The following is a 20,052-nucleotide window of genomic DNA, read 5'->3' as shown; positions in this document are numbered from 1 at the left end:
TAAGGTTATTGGCCTGATGAAAGTGAATTAATCTCCGAGTGTCTGGTGGAAAGCATACTGAACCAGGTTTTCCTCTAGGATTTTGCCTATTTTGCCTCCATTCCATTTCTTAAAATCCTGAAAAACTCCAGTCTTTTAATGATTACAGAATACCCATAACATGATGCAGCAACCACTATGCTTAAAAATATGGAGAGTGGTACTCAGTAATGTGTTGTATTGGATTTGCCCCAAACATGGCACTTTCTATTGAGGAAAAAAAATGTATTGCTTTGCCACATTTATTTGCAGTAGTACTTTAGTACCTTTTTGCAATGTTTTGGAATATTTGTATTCTGTACAAGCTTCCTTCTTTGTGCTCTGTCAATTAGGTTAGTAGTGTGGCTGTCACGGTCGTCCTCCTCTTCATCTGAAGAGGAGAGGCGAGAAGGATTGGAGGGCCAAAATGCGGCGTGGTATGTGTTCATGATGAATATTTAATAAAAGAAAGCACTGAACACTGAATACAAACTATACAAAAACAATAAACAAATAACGACCGTGAAGCTATAAATGAGACCTGTGATGACATAAGCAACTAACATAGACAATCACCCACAAACAAACAGTGAAACCCAGGCTACCTAAGTATGATTCTCAATCAGAGACAACTAATGACACCTGCCTCTGATTGAGAACCATACTAGGCCGAAACGTACAAATCCCCAAATCATAGAAAAACAAACATAGACTGCCCACCCCAACTCACGCCCTGACCATACTAAATAAATACAAAACAAAGGAAATAAAGGTCAGAACGTGACAGTGGCGTATCTACAATGTTGTTGATCCATCTTCAGTTTTCTCCTATCACAGCCATTAAACTGGGATGGCGGGTAGCCTAGTGGTTAGAGCGTTGGACTAGTAACCGAAAGGTTGCAAGATTGAATTCCTGAGCTGACAAGGTAAAAAAAAACTGTCGTTCTTCCCCTGAGCAAGGCAGTTAACCCACTGTTCCTAGGCCATCATTGAAAATAAGAATTTGTTCTTAACTGACTTGCCTAGTTAAATAAAGGAAAAAATTAAAATTAAAATAAACTCTGTAACTGTTTTAAGGTCACCATTGACCTCAATGGTGAAATCCAATCATTTAAAAAAGCTGGGAGGAAAAAAAAAAATCCACTTTGACATTATGGGGCATTGTGTGAATTCAGGCTGTAACACAATAACATGTATAAATAGTCCAAAATGTAAATAGCAGTAAAGTTATCACAAAACATTATTTTATGTGTTATTGCCTAACTAGACGATAGGCTATAAAGGCCTGGGGAAAGTTGTGTAATTTAAATAAAACCAGAGAGGAAGAGGCAGACTTTCGGCTACTTTGGTGAATTAGCGATGCATGCAAGACAGATTACCAAGACATACACTATGGTTCAAAAGTTTGGGGTGATGTAGAAATGTCCTTGTTTTTGAAATAACATCAAATTGATCAGAAATATACTGTAGACATTGTTAATGTGGTAAATTACTATTGATGCTGGAAATGGCAGATTTTTTGTGGAATATCTACATATGCGTACAGAGGTCCATTTATCAGCAACCATCACTCCTGTGTTCCAATGGCATGTTATGTTAGCTAATCCAAGTTTATAATTTTAAAAGGGTAATTGATCATTAGAAAACCCTTTTGCAATTATGTTAGCACAGCTGAAAACTGTTGTTTTGATTAAATAAGCAATAAAATGGACTACTTGAGTATCTGCAGCATCAGCATTTGTGGGTTCGATTACAGGCTCAAAATGGCTAGAAACAAATAACTTATTCTGAAACTCATCAGTCTATTCTTGTTTTGAGAAATGAAGGCTATTCCATGCAAGAAATTGCCAAGAAACTGAAGATCTCGTGCAACGATGTGTACTTCTCACTTACTCACTAATGCTAAGTCAATGTTTGTATTGGTAGTAGTATGAGTTGGGATTATGCCGGTTCATTGTTTAGCTAGCTAGCTGCATGTCTAAACAAAAGACTCGCCAAATGATTACATGACCCATCATGTTAGCCAGGTGTGTCTGGGGGTGAGTAAGGCCATCTATTGTATTTCATGAACATGAGTACATGTCTAGACAATAGCGACCCATCCACTTAGCTAGATGTGTTTTGGGGTGGTTATAGCATTTCCTTCACATGACCCATCAATTTAGACAAGTGTGTCTGTTGGGTAAGAGTCATCTAATAATTATAAAAATTTTATCTGGACACTTTCTGTTTTTGATATTGCTAGTATGCAAGTTACCATTTCACTGTGCTGTTTACACCTTCTGTTTCCTGTGTATGTGACAAATAAACATAGATTTTATTTGATATAGTGTGTGTTTACCAGAGAAGGTAATGTGAAGAACAGCATGACCTGCACCAAGGTCAGATTAGGATATAGGCCAAGCACTAGATAAAGTGTAATTCTACCTGGTGTTTCCTTATTGTAGGTTACTACTTTTAATCTTTAAATCTTAGGTTGTTTACTAAACTACTCACTCTGTTTAGCACATGCCCTCACATGTGAATCATTAAAGAGATGGGTGAGACTAAGGCTTAAGAGGGTGTGAACAATGCTGAGTGTGCATAGACAAAGAAGCGCTCTCCAGTAGGTGTACCATAACATCCAAGGGCCATTTTCCCAAAAGTTGGGTTACAAGTTTATCAACTTTCAAAGCAGAATTACCTTCCCATTGTTCCTCGATTGCAGTGTATGATATACCATTTTCTAGCTCTGAAAATGGTATATCATTACATTGGATAAAATATCTACTTTTTTCATATGTAAAAAAACACAATTTCAAATTTTGCTACATAAGATCGAATCGAGGCAGTCGGTCACATATACACTACATGACTAAAAGCATTCGGAGACCTACTTGTCGAACATCTCATTGCAAAGTCATGGGCATTAATATGGAGTTGGTCCCCCTTTTGCTGCTTTAACAGCCTCCACTCTTCTGGGAAGGCGTTTCACTAGATCTTGGAAAATGGCTGCAGGGACTTGCTTCATTCAGCCACAAGAGCATTATTGAGATCAGGCACTGATGTTTGGTTCGATTACACCTGGCTCACAGACGGCGTTCGAATTCATCCCAAAGGTGTTCAATGGGGTTGAGGTCAGGGCACTGTGCAGGCCAGGCAAGTTCTTCCAGATGGATCTTGACAAACCATTTCTGTATGGACCTCACTTTGTGCATGGGGGCATTCTAAAACTGAAACAGTAAAGGGCCTTCTCCAAACTGTTGCCACAAAGTACTAAGCACAGAATTGTCTAAAATGTTATTGTATGCTGTAGCTTTAAGATTTCCCTCCACTGGAACTAAGGGGCCTAGACCGAACCATGAAAAACAGCCCCAGACCATTATTCCTCCTCCACCAAACTTTTCAGACACTATGCATTAGGGCAGGTAGCATTCTCCCAGATTCATCCGTCGGACTGCCAGATGGTGAAGCATGATTCATGAGCACCTCTCTCGCTCTTAATCACTGCAGAGAACATGTTTCCACTGCTCCAGAGTCTAATGGCAGAGAGGTCCAGCTGACGCTTGTCATTGCGCAATGTGATCTTAGGCTTGTGTGCGGCTGCTCAGCCAAGGAAACCCATTTAATGAAGCTCCCGACGAACAGTTCTTGCTTCCAGAGGCAGTTCGGAACTCGATAGTGAGTGTTGCAACTGTGGAGATACGATTTTTGGGCTCTACGCGCTTCAGCACTCGGCGGTCCTGTTCAGTGAGCTTGTGTGGCCTACCACTTTGCGGCTGAGCCGTTGTTGTTCCTAAACGTTTCCACTTCACAATAAGAGCCCTTAGAGTTGATCGGGGCAGCTCTAGCAGGGCAGAAATCTTACGAACTGACTTGTTGGGAAGGTGGCATCCTCTTGTTGGGAAGGTGGTACCACGTTGAAAGTCACTGAGCTTTTCAATAAGGCCATTCTACAGCCAATGTTTGTCTATGGAAATTGCATGGTTGTGTGCTCAAATTTTATACACCTGTCAGCAACGGGTGTGGCTGAAATAGCCAAATCCCCTAATTTGAAGGGGTGTCCACATACTTTCTTCTATACAGAACCATTTTTTATGTTTTCGACATTGTAAACACTATTAAATAAAACATATGGAATCAAGTAGTAACAAAAAAAGTGTTAAAACAAATCAAAATATATTTTATATTTGAGATTCTGCAAAGTAGCTTTGCACACTCTTGGCATTCTCTTGGCATTCTCTCAACCAGCTTCATGATGTAGTCACCTGGAATGCATTTCAATTAACAGGTGTGCCTTGTTAAAAGTGTTGTTAAAAGTGAATTTGTGGAATTTCTTTCCATCATAATGCATTTGAGCCAATCAGTTGTGTTGTGACAAGGTAGGGGTAGAATACAGAAGGTAGCACTATTTGGTAAAAGACCAAGTCCATATTATGGCAAGTACAGCTCAAAAACGCAAAGAGAAACGACAGCCATTCATTACTTTAAGACATGAAGGTCAACCAATCCAGAAAATGTCAAGAACTTTGAAAGTTTCTTCAAGTGTGGTCGCAAAAACCATCAGGCGCTATGATGAAACTGGCTCTCATGAGGACAGCCACAGGAAAGGAAGACCCAGAGTTACGTCTGCTGCAGAGGATAAGTTCATTAGAGTTTCCCACCTCAGAAATTACAGCACAAATAAATGCTTCACAGAGTTCAAGTAACAGACACATCTTAACATCAACTGATCAGAGGAGACTGAGTGAATCAGGCCTTCATGGTCGAATTGCTGCAAAGAAACCACTACTAAAAGACACCAATAATAAGAAGAGACTTGCTCTGGCCAAGAAACACGAGCCATGGACATTAGACCGATGGAAATCTGTCCTTTGGTCTGATGAGTTCAAATTTGAGATTTTTGGTTCCAACCGCTGTGTCTTTGTGAGATGCAGAGCAGCGCTATGCCATCCCATCTGGTTTACGCGTAGTGGGACTATCATTTGTTTTCAACAGGACAATGATCGAACTCACCTACCAGGCTGTGTAGGGGCAATTTGACCAAGAAGGAGAGTGATGGACTGCTACATCAGATGACCTGGCCTCCACAATCACCCGACCTCAACCCAATTGAGATGGTTTGGGATGAGTTGGAACACAGAGTGAAGGAAAAGCCGCCAACAAGTGCTAAGCATATGTGGGAACTCCTTCAAGACTGTTGGAAAAGCATTCCAGGTGAAGCTGGTTGAAAGAATGCCAACATTGTGCAAAGCTGTCATCAAGGCAAAGGGTGGCTACTTTGAAGTATCTCAAATATAAAATATATTTAGATTTGTTTAACACTTTTTTGGTTACTACATAAGTCAACGTATATACTGTATATATATTTTTGGGGGGACGGTATTGAAAATGATACTGTCTGTATTTCAACATTCCCCAGTATATGGTACAGTTGAAGTCGGAAGTTTACATACACCTTAGCCAAATACATTTAAACTCAGTTGTTCACAATTTCTGACATTTAATCCTAGTAAAAATTACCTGTCTTAGGTCAGTTAGGATCACCACTGTATTTTAAGAATGTGAAATGTCAGAATAATAGTAGAGAGAATGATTTACTTCAGATTTTATTTCTTTCATCACATTCCCAGTGGGTGAAAAGTTTGCATACACTCAATTAGTATTTGGTAGCATTGCCTTTAAATTGTTTAACTTGGGTCAAATGTTTCGGGTAGCCTTCCACAAGCTTCCCACAATAAGTTGGGTTAATTTTGGCCCATTCTTCCTGACAGAGCTGGTGTAACTGAGTCATGTTTGTAGGCCTCCTTGCTCGCACACTTCTTCAGGTCTGCCCACAAATTTTCGTTTTGGAGCAGTGGCTTCTTCCTTGCTAAGCGGCCTTTCAGGTCGATATAGGACTTGTTTTACTGTGGATATAGATACTTTTGCAACTGTTTCCTCCAGCATCTTCACAAGGTCCTTTGCTGTTGTTCTGGGATTGAGTGCATTTTTCCCACCAAAGTACCTTCATCTCTAGGAGACAGAACACATCTCCTTCCTGAGCGGTATGACGGCTGCGTGGCCCAATGGTGTTTATACTTGCATACTATTGTTTGTACAGATGAACGTGGTAACTTCAGGCGTTTGGAAATTGCTCCCAAGGACGAACCAGACTTGTAGAGGTCTACAATTGTTTTTCTGAGGTCTTGGCTGATTTCTTTTGATTTTGTCAAGCAGAGCATGATGTCAAGCAGAGGCACTGAGTTTGAAGGTAGTTCTTGAAATACATCCACAGGTACACCTCCAATTGACTCAAATGATGTCAATTACACTATCAGAAGCTTCTAAAGCCATGACATTTTCAGGAATTTTCAAAGCTGTTTAAAGGCACAGTCAACTTAGTGTATGTAAACCTCTGACCCACTAGAATTGTGATACAGTGAACTATAAGTGAAATAATCTGTCTGTGAACAATTGTTGGAAAAATTACTTATGTCATGCACAAAGTAGATGTCCTACCCGACTTGCCAAAACTATAGTTTGTTAACAAGAAATGTGTGGAGTGGTTGAAAAACGAGTTTTAATGACTCCAAACTAAGCATATGTAAACTTCTGACTTCAACTGTATATATGGTATTCAGCCCAAGCCTATTCCAGTGCCTGGGTGTCGAGCAGCTGAAGGCCCGGCACCCATGGTGGAGAAGCGTAATGGAGGGGTGACAAGTAGAGGGCAAAGAGAGTGGGAGGGGGCATAAAGTGGGAGTTCAGTGAGGTCAGTAGGTGCCAGGTAGGTGCCAGGTCGTTGGAGGGATATGTAGGTGAGGAGTGTCTTAAAGTTAATACAGAATTGGACAGGGATCCAATGTAGTTTGATGAGGATTTTTGTGATGTGTTCAATTGATCTGGTGCAGGTGAGGATTCGTGCAGCAGCATTCTGGACCAGTTGAAGTTTGTTGGTGAGTTTGGTGGGAATACCAGTAAGGAGTGTTGCAGTAGTCCAGTCGGGAGGGGCCAAAAGCATGGATGAGGGTTTCAGTGATAGAGTGTGACAGTGAGGGGCGGAGCCTGGAGATATTGTGGATGTGGAAGAATCCTGTCCAGGTGATGGTTTTTATGTGGGGTTCAAATGACAGGTCACAGTCATGGGTGACATTGAGGTGTTTGACTTTGTTGACAAAGGGACCTGGAACCCGTCTATGGTGATGCTGAGTTTGTGCCATTTGAAGACAGTGGATTTGGAACCGATGAGCATGACCTCCGCTTGTTGCTGTTGAGTTTGGGTTTGGTGGAGAGGTGGAGCTGGGTAGGTACCATCAGCATAGCAGTGGAAGTGTACTCTGTGATGATGATATAGATTGCACATAACATTAGTTGCCCTATAAACAGTTTAATCTGCATATGCAACCGCCATACTTGGCAGATACCTCGTGTTCTGGCCTGGAGCAAGGCAGGTGTAACCGTCATGCGAGGCCTAATGTGTTTATGCTAAACTAAGCCAATAACACATGCCCTCAGTAAACCGACAAGGTAAAATAGAGATGTTATGTATACTATATAAAGCATTTATAAGTTGTAGTTTGTTTAAAGTGAAACCATGGTAAGATACTGTGCAGAAGTTACACTGAACTCGAACCACACTTTTTTATATATTTGGCTGTCAAGTTGAGTGTGCCTGTGTGTGCATGCATCTATGTGTGGTGTGTATATATACAGATGTAGGATCTTAATTGCATCAGGTAATACAACGTAATACAGCAAACTGGCTCAAATTAAGATCCTACATCTGTAAGTATTCCAAATTGTCAAGTCACTTAAAAGCCTCGGGGACTGAGGGAATAACATGTACTGTAGGTAATTGAGATATATTAGCCTATAATTGAGCTAAAGAAGTAATCAGATAAAGCCTGTAATCAGAGAAAGCCGGACCCTCAAAAAGATAAGGGAAATGAAAATACTGTTTTGAGCCCACACACTCTCAAGAACCATTTAGTGTTCACTGGAGAGATAACTCCAATGGTATTGTTTTCCCCTTAGCAAATTAACTTACATTTTACCTCAAGGTCCATGGACGGATACACATTAGTAATACCACTGACCTAGAGCTTCTGTATAGCATAATCTTATAGATACTGTAGGGAACACTCCCTTTTGAAGGACTGCTATACCTTTTATACACATTACTATATTTTTTCAAAAATCAATGTAAATTCATGTACTCTATGATTACAAGTCCCCATAATAAATTATTAACATTTAGTGTTTTGTATGTATAGACAAATGCTAATGATACATTAACAAATGATTTAATGATTTACACAACATCTATTAATGGTCTACAAACTATTTACTGATGGTTTTTAGTGATTTTAAGTGATTTACAAGCAAACTTTCAGGAGGTTGCAATAGATTCTATTGACTTCTTTTCAGCCAAACCAAGACAAATCTACTTTTGAATTTTTGTATACAGTGGGAACAGAGGAAACTGCAAGTGTAAGGCTATCAAAATGTCATTAGAATTCCAGAATCATCCCACCCCTTAGTACTTCTCTTAATTTGCTGCAATGGCTATGTGCTGTCATTCATAGGGAAACACTTAGAACAGTAAAAATGCACACAAAATCACTCTCTCTCTCAAACACACACACACACACACACACACACACAAAACTGCCGTGACATCCATGCCATGTGATCTTGCCAGGCGTTATGCCAAAGGCCAACCCATGTCACTTACCAGAAATCTCATACAGAGAGAAAGAGAGAGTGCACAAGAGCGAGCGAGAGAGAGAGAGAGAAGCAAGTAAGGGGAGAGTAAAGGGCCTTTAGTTATGCAAGAGCTCTTTGTCAATCCTCTCCACAACGTACACTGAAAAAGCATATGAAGCTTTATGACTTTTCTCTGTTTCTCCAACGTTCTTGAGGCAGTAGGCCCTAAGTAACAAGGAGCACATGAGCTCTTATGTTAAATTGTTCTGGAGAGCATGTTTACTGTCCATTGTCTCAGTTCTTGGAAGACTTCCTGAAAATCACAGAATGAGCCAAAGCACCCAAATCAGTTACATTTCACGAATCTCTCTCTCTCTCTCTCTCTCTCTCTCTGTCTCTCTCTGTCTCTCTCTGTCTCTCTGTGTCTCGGTCTCTCTGTCTGTCTCTCTGTCTGTCTCTCTGTATTTGTGTGTGTTTGTATTGGTGTGTGTTTGTATTGGTGTGTGTATCTTCATTTAGAATGTACAGTGGGTTAACAGTTAAGGAAACACTGTTGACCAACCAAGTACCATGCCATGCTACACTACCTACAGTTTGATTTAATCTGCCACCCGAAATGTCAACAGTAGTTCAAATAAAGTCAACATACGTCGACATCACTAGTTAGGCTCCATAGGTAGGCCTGTTTATTGTTTATTGATTGCATATGCTTAAAAGGCTTGAAGGATAGAAACAAATGGAAATACAGATCTGTCTCGCCATACAGATTCAAATTTCAGTCCATTTCACACAAGAATCTTTAAACACTATATTATATGGGAAAAAAGAAGGAAAAACGAAGAGAAAAAGGTTTGAAACCATACCCATAACTAAACACGTCAAAAAGAATAAGGCAATGCAATACTGTATGACAGAACCCACTCCACATCTAAATGACAGGATCTGTGTAGTGGACTCAGTTGACCTTGTGATGGGATCTGCGACAACACCACTGGCCCAGAGCAACTGTACATACTGTACATACACATGACGCATGAGAAAATAATGTATGCCTGCTCTGTATCACGTACCATGCACATTGTCATCCCATTGTTCCATCATCATCTCTAGAGGGCCTCACAGACAGATGGATGCCGTTTAGGCCTTTTTTACACAGAGCCTTTGTAGTATGGTTACTCCCTCCCTCTCACCAAGTGCACTAGCTAAACCAAGGAGCCAAAGAGACAGAAATCAACACTAGGCATTTTTCAGTGAGCACTGTAAACAAAGAATGGGAAAATCTCATCTCAAATATTGGTTATATTGGTTATACATATTCTCTAGACATTACTATAAGGTTGAATATTCATATTACAAAACCAGACTCAAGTTATGGTAGTACAAAAATATGAGAAAATAGTTCTACTGGTCGAGCAACAGAGTGGGTGGATCCTACAATGCTGGAGAATAAACATTAAGGAAGGTAACAAATAAACCTAAACATTTCCTTTACTGTCGATCACCCCTTATGATAATGAGTCCATGCTGTTCAGTCAAGCATCTGATGATGCAGTTGAGTGAACCCTACAACCTCTCTCTCTTCCCATGTACGTGTCTATCAAAATGTGTGTGTGTGTGTGTCTCTCTTCTCACTTCCCCCCTTGGCCCCCCTGTGGAATGTTTTGTAGTGCGGGGCCTATGGAGGAAGGGCATCTGAGGACACGGCACACACAAATACAGCTGTTGAGCGCCATCACAGCGCTTGGCAGCCATCCAACTCAAAGACGTGTGGCGGTGAAGGCCTTGGTTAAGAAAAAAAAGTTAACAAAGAGCACACTCCTTCCATGTACTGTATGTTGTGTTAAACATTGAAGATAAGAACTTGGCAGTACACCTCGATGCCCTCACTGACTTCCCAGCAATAAAGCAACTACTAAGAAAAAAAGGTGTCATTGTGTGAAGCACACTATATATACAAAAGTATGTGGACACCCCTTCAAATTAGGGGATTCGGCTATTTCAGCTACACCCATTGCTGACAGGTGTATAAAATCGAGCACAGGGCCATGCAATCTCCATATACAAACATTGGCAGTAAAATGGCCTTACTGAAGAGCTTAGTGACTTTCAACGTGGTACCGTCATAGGATGGCACCTTTCCAACAAGTCAGTTCGTCAAATTTATGCCCTGCTAAAGCTGCCCCGGTCAACTGTAAGTGCTGTTATTGTGAAGTGGAAACGTCTAGGAGCAACAACGGCTCAGCCACAAAGTGGTAGGCCACACAAGCTCACAGAATGGGACCCCCGAGTGCTGAAGCACATAGCATGTAAAAATCGTCTGTCTTTGGTTGCAACACTCACTACCAAGTTCCAAACTGCCTCTGGAATCAATGTCAGCAAAAGCACTGTTCGTCTGGAGCTTCATGAAATGGGTTTCCATGGCCGAGCAGCCGCACACAACCCTAAGATCTACATCTAGTGGAAAGCCTTCCCAGAAGATTGGAGGCTGTTATAGCAGCAAAGGGGGGACCGACTCCATATTAACGCCCATGATTTTGGAATGAGACGAGCAAGAGTCCACATACTTTTGGTCATGTAGTGTATATAGGAAGGCAGGCAGCCAAGTACACGCCTACACACACAATGTGCCTATAGATTTCGTTTGAATCAATAAGCGGAGAGATGGGAGTCACTGTGTCTGTATATCTTTCTCTTGTTTGGTATGACAGCTCAGATGGATTTCACAGTGCTGAGAGCTGTGTGTGAAAGGCAAACCTGTAGACTTGGAGTGTTGGATGCCAGCCATGTTAGTTAAAGCTACACACACACACACACCACACACACACACACACCACACACACACACACACACACACAGGGCAAATGAGGCCAACCTCCAACCCGACACCATTCCACCTCATATAGATGAAAATAGAGGGAACATCTTGCAATGTACTGGTCTAAAAGCTGTAAATCATCTCCAAACAATAACTAAACAACATAAAGTGTGTGTGTGGGAGAGAGAGAGAGTTAGAGAGAGAAAGTGTGTGTGTGTTTGTGTGTGTGTGTGTGTGTGAGAGAGAGAGAGGAGAGAGAGAGAGAGAGAGAGAGAGAGAGAGAGAAGAGAGTGAGAGAGCAAGAGAGCAGGAAATGAATAAATTGCCACAAGTCACATGCACGGCGCAAACAGTACAGTAGGCATTGATCACATGTCAGGGGCTTCAAGGGAAGCAGAAAGTGAGTAACATGCCAGTCAGACCCCAGGTCATGGAGAAGCACTGATCTAGTGTGTCACTGTCATTTTTTTGCCAACAAACAGCAAGGATGTAGCCTATTGAGATTCCATTGAATCAATAATGGCCTATTACCTCTTCACAAACAAAATAATGTATAATGAATACTCCATAGGCTAAGGCATGTAGGGTACATTTAAACAACTACAGACCTATTTAAATATTACACAGAATTACAAGAGGACATCATAGTTAAATTATACCAAGTTTATAAGCCATGCTGCATAGCCTACTTTATAGTCTACTCCTGAGGCTCCAGACTTAGAATGATTTTCTGTACACCATGAGTCACAAATTATGGTAGCACCGAGGACATAAAAATACTATAAGGTTGAAGCCTATATTATGCCACAAAATATTCTGGTCTGATGGCGGTGAGTCGAGTTGACCTAAATTCACAGTGTAATCACTCTCATTTGGATCCCATAACTTTAAGATCAACAGCTATGAATAGGCAACATTGTATATAACATTCTGTATGTTTGGGGTGTGGTTTGGTCGGCTACATGTGTGTTATAATGCCTACAGCCTACAAAGAAGTGGGGGGCGTTTTTGTTGTGGACTTGACAGCGACGCAATGACCGATATATGCTCCACATATCCCGTTAGAAACACTGTATTTCGTTGACTGATAAAAAGTGGTCCCAAAATGTCAGGCCTACATTTCACAAAGTTCATTGTTAAAGTAGCATTTCTAAACATCTGCGCAAATTCCTTTAGTCTAAAATACTGGCGGGTTATATTTTTCAGGAATCCAGTTGCATTAAATCAATGTCACGGTTCTAACAAAATCACAAAATCTACGAAATTTCTAGGCTATTCTACAATACTATAAAAAGTTAAATCGTTGTTGTAGTTTATGTCAATATCGCTATGTCATTCGTGAATTAATATATCAAGCGATGGATATGAAAGATGGGCAGATTAAATCTAGCCTACATACGAGGAAATAAAACATGGCAAAACCATATGCGTTATACAAACAAACACTATAGCCTACATATCAAACCACGATTATGACAAATGTTTACCCGATATGGTCGCTCCTCCATAAAAGGTTGCTGTCAGTAGCGGGCACAGCTTTATTTCTTGCGATGTAAAGTTTCCAGGTTCCGTCTGTAGCATAGGCAGGCCCCGAGTTCACCTCGTTTGCTTGCTCGCTCTCATATCTTGCCTGCTCGCCCCCAGCGCGCTCTCTCTCTCGCTGCTCTCTCTCTCTCCCCAATGTATCCTTGTGCAGGAAGTGAATGACGCTCACATGGACGCTATATGAACTGTGCGCATAGCCGCAGACTGACATCATTCTACAGTCGATACACTTTCATTAAAGACACAGACTCGGCGTTTAGAGATGCTACTGTACAGTCTTTCAGATGTTATGCACATTACTGTAAATACAGAAAAACATTGAGCGCTCTACGTTATGCACCTCTAAATTATGACACCTTTACATGCACTCGATTCTAATGACAGAATTCACGACAAAGTGAATTGTTCAACTGTACCGAAATCTAGCTAAAACTCAAGCACGCAACATATGGAGCGTGAGCGCAGGAGTGCATTTACATGCATGGTTACCTCACGTGGCCTATTAGTTGCAAGCTGCGCATGTGTGCAGCTCATAATTTTGGGGACCAACTGCGGGCTACATATTATGACCTCAAGTCAACTGTCCCCTAACTGCTGTATCCGTTTTACTGTAGTGAATCCATATACCACCCACTGCCAGACAACAAAATGTATTTACTTTCACTGATACGTCTATCCATGACTCTATTTCCATAAAATCTGCTATTATATTTACTGTTTGTAGACCATGCCCTTAAATCTCAACTGTGCAGTTGCATGACTCCAAAAGCAACTGACCTTAACCATGTCTGACCAAATATTCCCACACATCATTAAACATATCTTTCAGTGTGTTTATCTCGACAGAGGGTGCAATGTAGAATATGCCCACTGTCAATAAACACATGTATAGTCATTGATAATGGTTAATAACCATAAGGTCCCCATCATTAATACTGTAGACATTTTATAATGTATCCTAATGTATTTCCATATACTACAGAATTGTATGAGAAAAATCTAAATACAACATAGTATGAAAATGTGTCTCTGTAATCCTATGAAACCATAAATTATCAGTCCACAAACATTGCAAACACCTAAAGCACATCAAGCTTTGCCCCCGTATTCATTATATAACAGGGAATACATTAGCATGGTAAAGAATGACACAAATAAAAACACCAGGAGCAGACACATTTTTAACATTTTATATATACATTTATTCATATGCTCTTCCCAAGCAGCTTTGGTAATATGAAAATGTACAGTACAATGCCCTGAATAACAGCAGCAACGGAGGAAACAATAACATACCATGTCCATTTCACACATACTTTTCCACATTAGCATTCTGAACAGCTTCGGGATATATTGAGATGTTGTTAATGAGGGCCAATGGTTGTCACTAGTTACCACAGCCACAAAGTAAAAATTGGCTATATTGTAAAAATTCATTTAAACAAAACATTGCCTTTTGGGCTTCATTTAAGGTTAGACAAAAGGTTATCAGCGGGGTTAAGGTTAGGTTTCAAATCAGATTTTTTTTAGAAGATAAATTGTAGAAATAGGCAGGGTTTAGACAAAATTATGCCTTTGTGGGTGTGGTAACTAGTGACGACCAGGTTCAATGGAGGGTCAACTCACCTGGCATCCATCAACTCAGGGAATAGACTTGAAATGTTGGTGAAAATAACTTGCAACTCTCATTTCATAAAATGTGAATTCTTTACATTCCTCAACTGAATTGATTTGGAATTAACCACAACCCTACTTGCCATAGGCCTGCTATACATGGCTATCTATTGCATTGTACAGCTACAGTGGCTTCAGAAAGAATTCACATCCATTACTTTTTCCACATTTTGTTGAGTTATGTATTACATTCTGAATTTTGTCACTGATCTACACAATGTCAAAACAGATTTTTTTATTACAATTTATGAATTAAAAATGAAAAGCTGAAATGTCTTATTGACTCAAGTATTCAACCCCTTTGTTATGGCAAGTCTAAATACACTGAGTGTACAAAACATTAAGAATAACTGCTCTTTTCATGACAGATTGACCAGGAGAATCCAGGTGAAAACTATGATCCCTCATTGATGTCACATGTTAAATCCACTTCAATCAGTGTAGATGAAGGGGAGGAGACAGGTTAAATGATTTTTAAGCCTTGAGACAATTGAGACATGGATTGTGTACTGTATGTGTGCCATTCAGAGAGTGAATGGGCAAGACAAAATATTTAAAGTGCCTCTGAACGGGGTATGGTAGTAAGTGCCACTCACACTGGTTTGTGTCAAGAACTGCAACGCTGCTGGGTTTTTCACTCTCAACAGCTTCCTTTGTGTATCAAGACTGGCCCACCACCCAAAGGACCATCAGCCAACTTGACACAACTATGGGAATTCTTGACACCTTGTAGAGTCCATGCCCTTACGAATTGAGGCTGTTCTTGGGGAAAGGTATATTCAGTGGTATGGTATATTCAGTGTAAGTTCAGGAGAAAATAATTTGCATGGTCTGTGTACAATAATAAAGTTTAACATTATTATTACAATTACCTGCAAGGTCCCTCAGTCAAGCAGTGAATTGTAAACAAAGATTCAACCACAAAGTCCAGGAAGGTTTTCCAATGCCTCACAAAGAAGGGCACCTATTGGTAAATGGGTACAATTTTTTTTAAAGTAGACGTTGAATATCCCTTTGAGCATGGTGAAGTTATTACACTTGGATGGTGTATCAACACACACAGTCACTACAAAGCTACAGGTGTCCTTTCTAACTCAGTTGCCAGAGAGGAAGGAAACTGCTCAGGGAATTCACCATGTTGCCAATGGTGACTTAAAAATAGTTAGAGTTTAATGGCTGTGATAGGAGATCCCTGAGGATGGAGCAACAGCGTTGTAGTTACTCTACAATACTAACCTAATTGACTGAGTGAAAAGAAGGAACCCTGTAAAGAATACAAATATTCCAAATCATGTATCCTGGTTGCAACAAGGCACTAAAGTAATACTGCAAAAAATGTGGAAAAGCAATTAACATTTTGTCCTGAATACAAAGTGTTATGTTTGGGGCAAATCCAAAACAACACATTACTGAGTACCACTCTCCATATTTTCAAGCATAGTGGTGGCTGCATCATGTTATGGGTATGCTTGTAATAGTTAAGGACAGGAGTTTTTCAGGATAAAAAAGAAACAGAATGGAGCTAAGCACAGGCAAAATCCTAGAGGAAAATCTAGTTCAGTCTGCTTTCCACCAGACACTGGGATATTAATGAACCTTTTAGCAGAACAATAACTTAAACACAAGGCCAAATCTACACTGCAGTTGCATACCAAGACAGTTGCATACCAAGAGTGAATGTTCCTGAGTGTCCGAGGTAGTTTTGACTTAAATCTACTAGAAAATCCATGACATGAAAATGGTTGTCTAGCAATGCTCAACAACCAATTTGACAGAGCATGAAGAATTTTGAAAAGAATAATGCACAAATGTTGCACAATCCAGGTATGGAAATCTTAGAGAGTAGAGACTCTCTTAGAGACTTACCCAGAAAGACTCATAGCTGTAATTGCTGCCAAAGGTTATTCTACAAGGTATTGAGTTAGGGGTGTGAATACTTATGTAAACTAGATATTTCTGTATTTCATTTTTCATAAATTAGCAAACATTTCTAAAAACATGTTTTCACTTCGTCATTATGGGTTATTGTGTGTTGACGGGTGAGATAATTTTTTTAATTGGAATCCATTTTGAATTCAGGCTGTAACACAACCAAATGTGGAATAATTCATTGTGTGTAGATGGGTGAGATATTTTTTTTAAATGTTTTAATCCATTTTGAATGCAGGCTGTAACACAACCAAATGTGGAATAAGTCAAGAGGTATGAACACTTCCTTTAGGAACTGTATGTCAAAAACGCAATTCTTCCTTCTTTTCAGTTTTAACAGGACATACGAACTAGGCTAACAAATATGAGTGCCCCAGAGTATGAGGCATTTGATGAGTTGATCCTAGAACAATATAGGGTTGTGCTGCGTACCCACTTCGGCCCAATGCCAGTCCTCAGCCATGTCGCCATTTTAAATTGGTCAAAGTAGTCAACTGGGTAGGGATTCTTATGGGTTGTAGCCTCACTGGCTATCACAGACACTATAATGGCACAGATATTAAGGTGAGTCCTCTATCTCTGAACTCCATCCAACGACTGGGGCCGAGTCCCAAATATTTTAAATGGTTTTCTTCCCTTAGTATTGAGCACTGATCTGAAACAGACTGAATAGAAAGTAGCATGGTGGAAACTTGGCTTGCACACTGTTTACAGTTTAAGTACTGAAACAGAGGCTGTGACTATAACTAGGGCCAGACCTTTTCCTGGCCAGGACCTAGGCTTGTGGAAAAGGGGACAAGGAAAGGAGGAGAATTTAGGAGAAATTTATCAGGATTTCAGTACTTAAAATGAACAATGAGAAAGTTATTGACACATGGTCAGTGAAAACTACAGGCTTTACACATGACCACAATGATAAACATTCTGAATAGGTTTTCATCCTATCATTACAGCCTTTCCTATATTTATCAGATCAGTCCTAGTGTAGGGAAGAAGCTGAGTAAAGGAGGCCATTGGGACACAGCCACAGCCATTGTTTTGGTTGGCAGAGACGGAGGTGTCTGGCTGTGATTGGCTATTGTTTTCTGAGGGAGGCCGAACAAACAGAGTGTTCTCTCTGCGAGAGGGATTCTGGGACCATGTGAGGGACTAAATGACCACTTCACCCAAAGCCACCCACTGTAACTAACTTGCACTGTTACAGACTCGATGACACAGCTCAAGCAGCAGGCTATACCCATGGCAGATATTAGTGGCATCAATAAGACACAATCTGCAAACACTAACACATACTCACTTATCCATATACTTTACAGCACGATACTGTTGCTTTTTTTTTTAAATGAAAAGACGATGTGTAAAATAATAACGTTACAAAAAGAATGTTGGTCACCAAGGGATTTGAATCCAACACCAATACGAACGTATCCTTTATGCTTATAATTCAACATTTTGCGTGATTTGTTTTCTCCAGTCAAACAGAAGACAGCATGTTTTCCTTTCTAGGGTCTTGAGAGGCATCCCACCCCTCATGGTCCAAACTAAAGTAAGGCTTGTTATTACAGAAGTCTTAGAGTAAGTATGCATCAGCTTTTTTCAGGCAAATAGCACCAGAGTGTAACCATATATTCTGTCCACCTTCTATTCCTGGTCATCCTTACGCCTTCATCGCAACTGCTGCTGTGTGGTAATGTTTTGGTACAAAATGGCTGCTGTGCAGTGGGTAGAGGTCTGACATTGGTATATAACAGTGCACACACTGTATATAGACTTTTCCCCCCTACTGTGTTATTGACTGTACGTTGGTTTATTCCATGTGTAAATCTGTGTTGTCGTTTGTGCCGCACTGCTTTCCTTTATCTTGGCCAGGTCTCAACTGGCCTACCTGGTTAAATAAAGGTTACATTTTTTTTAAACAATAAAAAAACCATGGTCACTGTTGTCACCAGAAGCTACATGTCCACAAACACCATGAAGCACCAGCCCAGGCCTCCCACCAGGAACATTGTGACCTGCATACTGTAGATAAACAGGTTGTTGAGCACCCCAAAGTCAAGGCGCCGGTGTCCTAGCAACAGTAGGATGACGGACAGCTTGTACTGCAGCCGCAGGAAGACACGGGCGCTCATGTACTGCAGGCAGAATAGAGCCGACAGCGCCACCCAGAGGAGGGAGGTCAGAAGGCTGCAGCCGAAGTAGAGCAGGAAGCGCAGGAAGCCGTACATGCAGCGTGAGCGCAGGTAAAGGTCAAAGTTGTTGTACTTGGTGCGCACAAGCTGGGTGGTGTGTGCAGACCCACAGGCCGAGTGCATGCAGGTGGTGTGGGGACCATGGAAGCTACGCACACGACGAGGGATGGGGATCACAGGCATGAGTGGGAGAATTGAGCCACAAGCTTCTGTGGGGAGTCGCAGCAATATGCCTTGTCCTCTGCTTCAGGGGTGGTGGGGGTTAGCATCATTGACTGGCTTAGAGCTTAAAACGGAACCCCAGGCATGGAATGTGGGCTTCTGATTAGGTCTGTTTGGAGTCTGTCGCTACAGGCATCCAAAAGGCAACAAGGCTCTGTAAAGAGGGCACAACACATTTATGTTACATTTTTGTGTTACACACACCAAACTAAATATAGGCATTGAAATGAGCGATCCCTTTCCCTCACACACTATGATAGCAGTGTGACATTAGGTCAGCCTTGATAGTAAAAGCAGTAAATCATGGTTTATGCTGGTTATGTCTGTTGAAAATGCTCATTCTCAAATATTTTAAAATCTCTATTATGGATGTAGCCTGGGCCTATAGACTTGACTGCTTGGAAACGTCACTTGACATTACAATATGTATCTTATTTATCAAGCTGAAATTGTACATACCGTTCGTTTAGAAAAATGATTTCGAGTTATTGAAAGATGTCTTGCGCAATGAATTCTCAGCATTCGATTCGATGCTCATACATGAGTTCCTCAAACTCGTCGTAGTATGCTGTGAAACGACTGCTGCAAGTTATCATGTTATAACTCGTCACATGAAGACCTTTCAAAAACAACAAACAGTAATTACAGCCCTCTGATACATCATTGTATTGACATAGATGGCTATGCTTGCTACAATGTAACTCAACAGGGGCGGTAGTGTTGCTCTGACAACTGGTGAATACATCCTGTCGTAAAATGTTTCAGTCATTCTTCTCACGACAACATCTGAAATTTAAAGGAGAAGGGTTCAATTGTTTTTTTTTTTGTCCAGTTTAATTAAAACTGTGGTTGGTTCTCTTTTTTGCCTTGGGTGTGATAGAGATTGTTATTGTGAGAAAAATGGCTTGCCAGGCTACCTCCCCAAATCCATGTTGCATAGAGGTTAATGATTTCTGTGAATGTATGATGACAGAGAAAAACTCTTCAGTGTCA

General features: G+C 40.7%; 2 protein-coding genes across 2 annotated transcripts in view; both read right to left on the bottom strand.

Moving 5' to 3' along the window:
• The window catches only part of LOC112231020 (nucleus accumbens-associated protein 2), a 54,596-nt gene extending 41,389 nt beyond the window's left edge, over window positions 1–13,207 (bottom strand). The window contains exon 1 of the mRNA XM_024397515.2: window positions 12,988–13,207. The gene's annotated coding sequence lies outside the window, so the exon portion shown is untranslated. The remainder of the gene's footprint in view (window positions 1–12,987) is intronic.
• A 4,910-nt stretch (window positions 13,208–18,117) lies between these two features.
• On the bottom strand, window positions 18,118–19,790 carry LOC112231019 (transmembrane protein 250-like). The gene is made up of 2 exons (XM_024397514.2): window positions 19,519–19,790; window positions 18,118–19,213 (listed from the first exon to the last, which is right to left on the bottom strand). Exon 2 carries the CDS (start codon window positions 19,018–19,020, stop codon window positions 18,601–18,603), a length of 420 nt encoding a protein of 139 aa, XP_024253282.1. The 5' UTR covers window positions 19,021–19,213; window positions 19,519–19,790; the 3' UTR covers window positions 18,118–18,600.
• Between the last annotated feature and the right edge of the window lie 262 nt (window positions 19,791–20,052).

This window comes from Oncorhynchus tshawytscha, linkage group LG33, assembly GCF_018296145.1.
Source record: "Oncorhynchus tshawytscha isolate Ot180627B linkage group LG33, Otsh_v2.0, whole genome shotgun sequence".
In the NCBI taxonomy this organism is placed as follows: Eukaryota; Metazoa; Chordata; class Actinopteri; order Salmoniformes; family Salmonidae; genus Oncorhynchus; species Oncorhynchus tshawytscha.
This window is presented reverse-complemented; position numbering and strand designations above follow the sequence as displayed.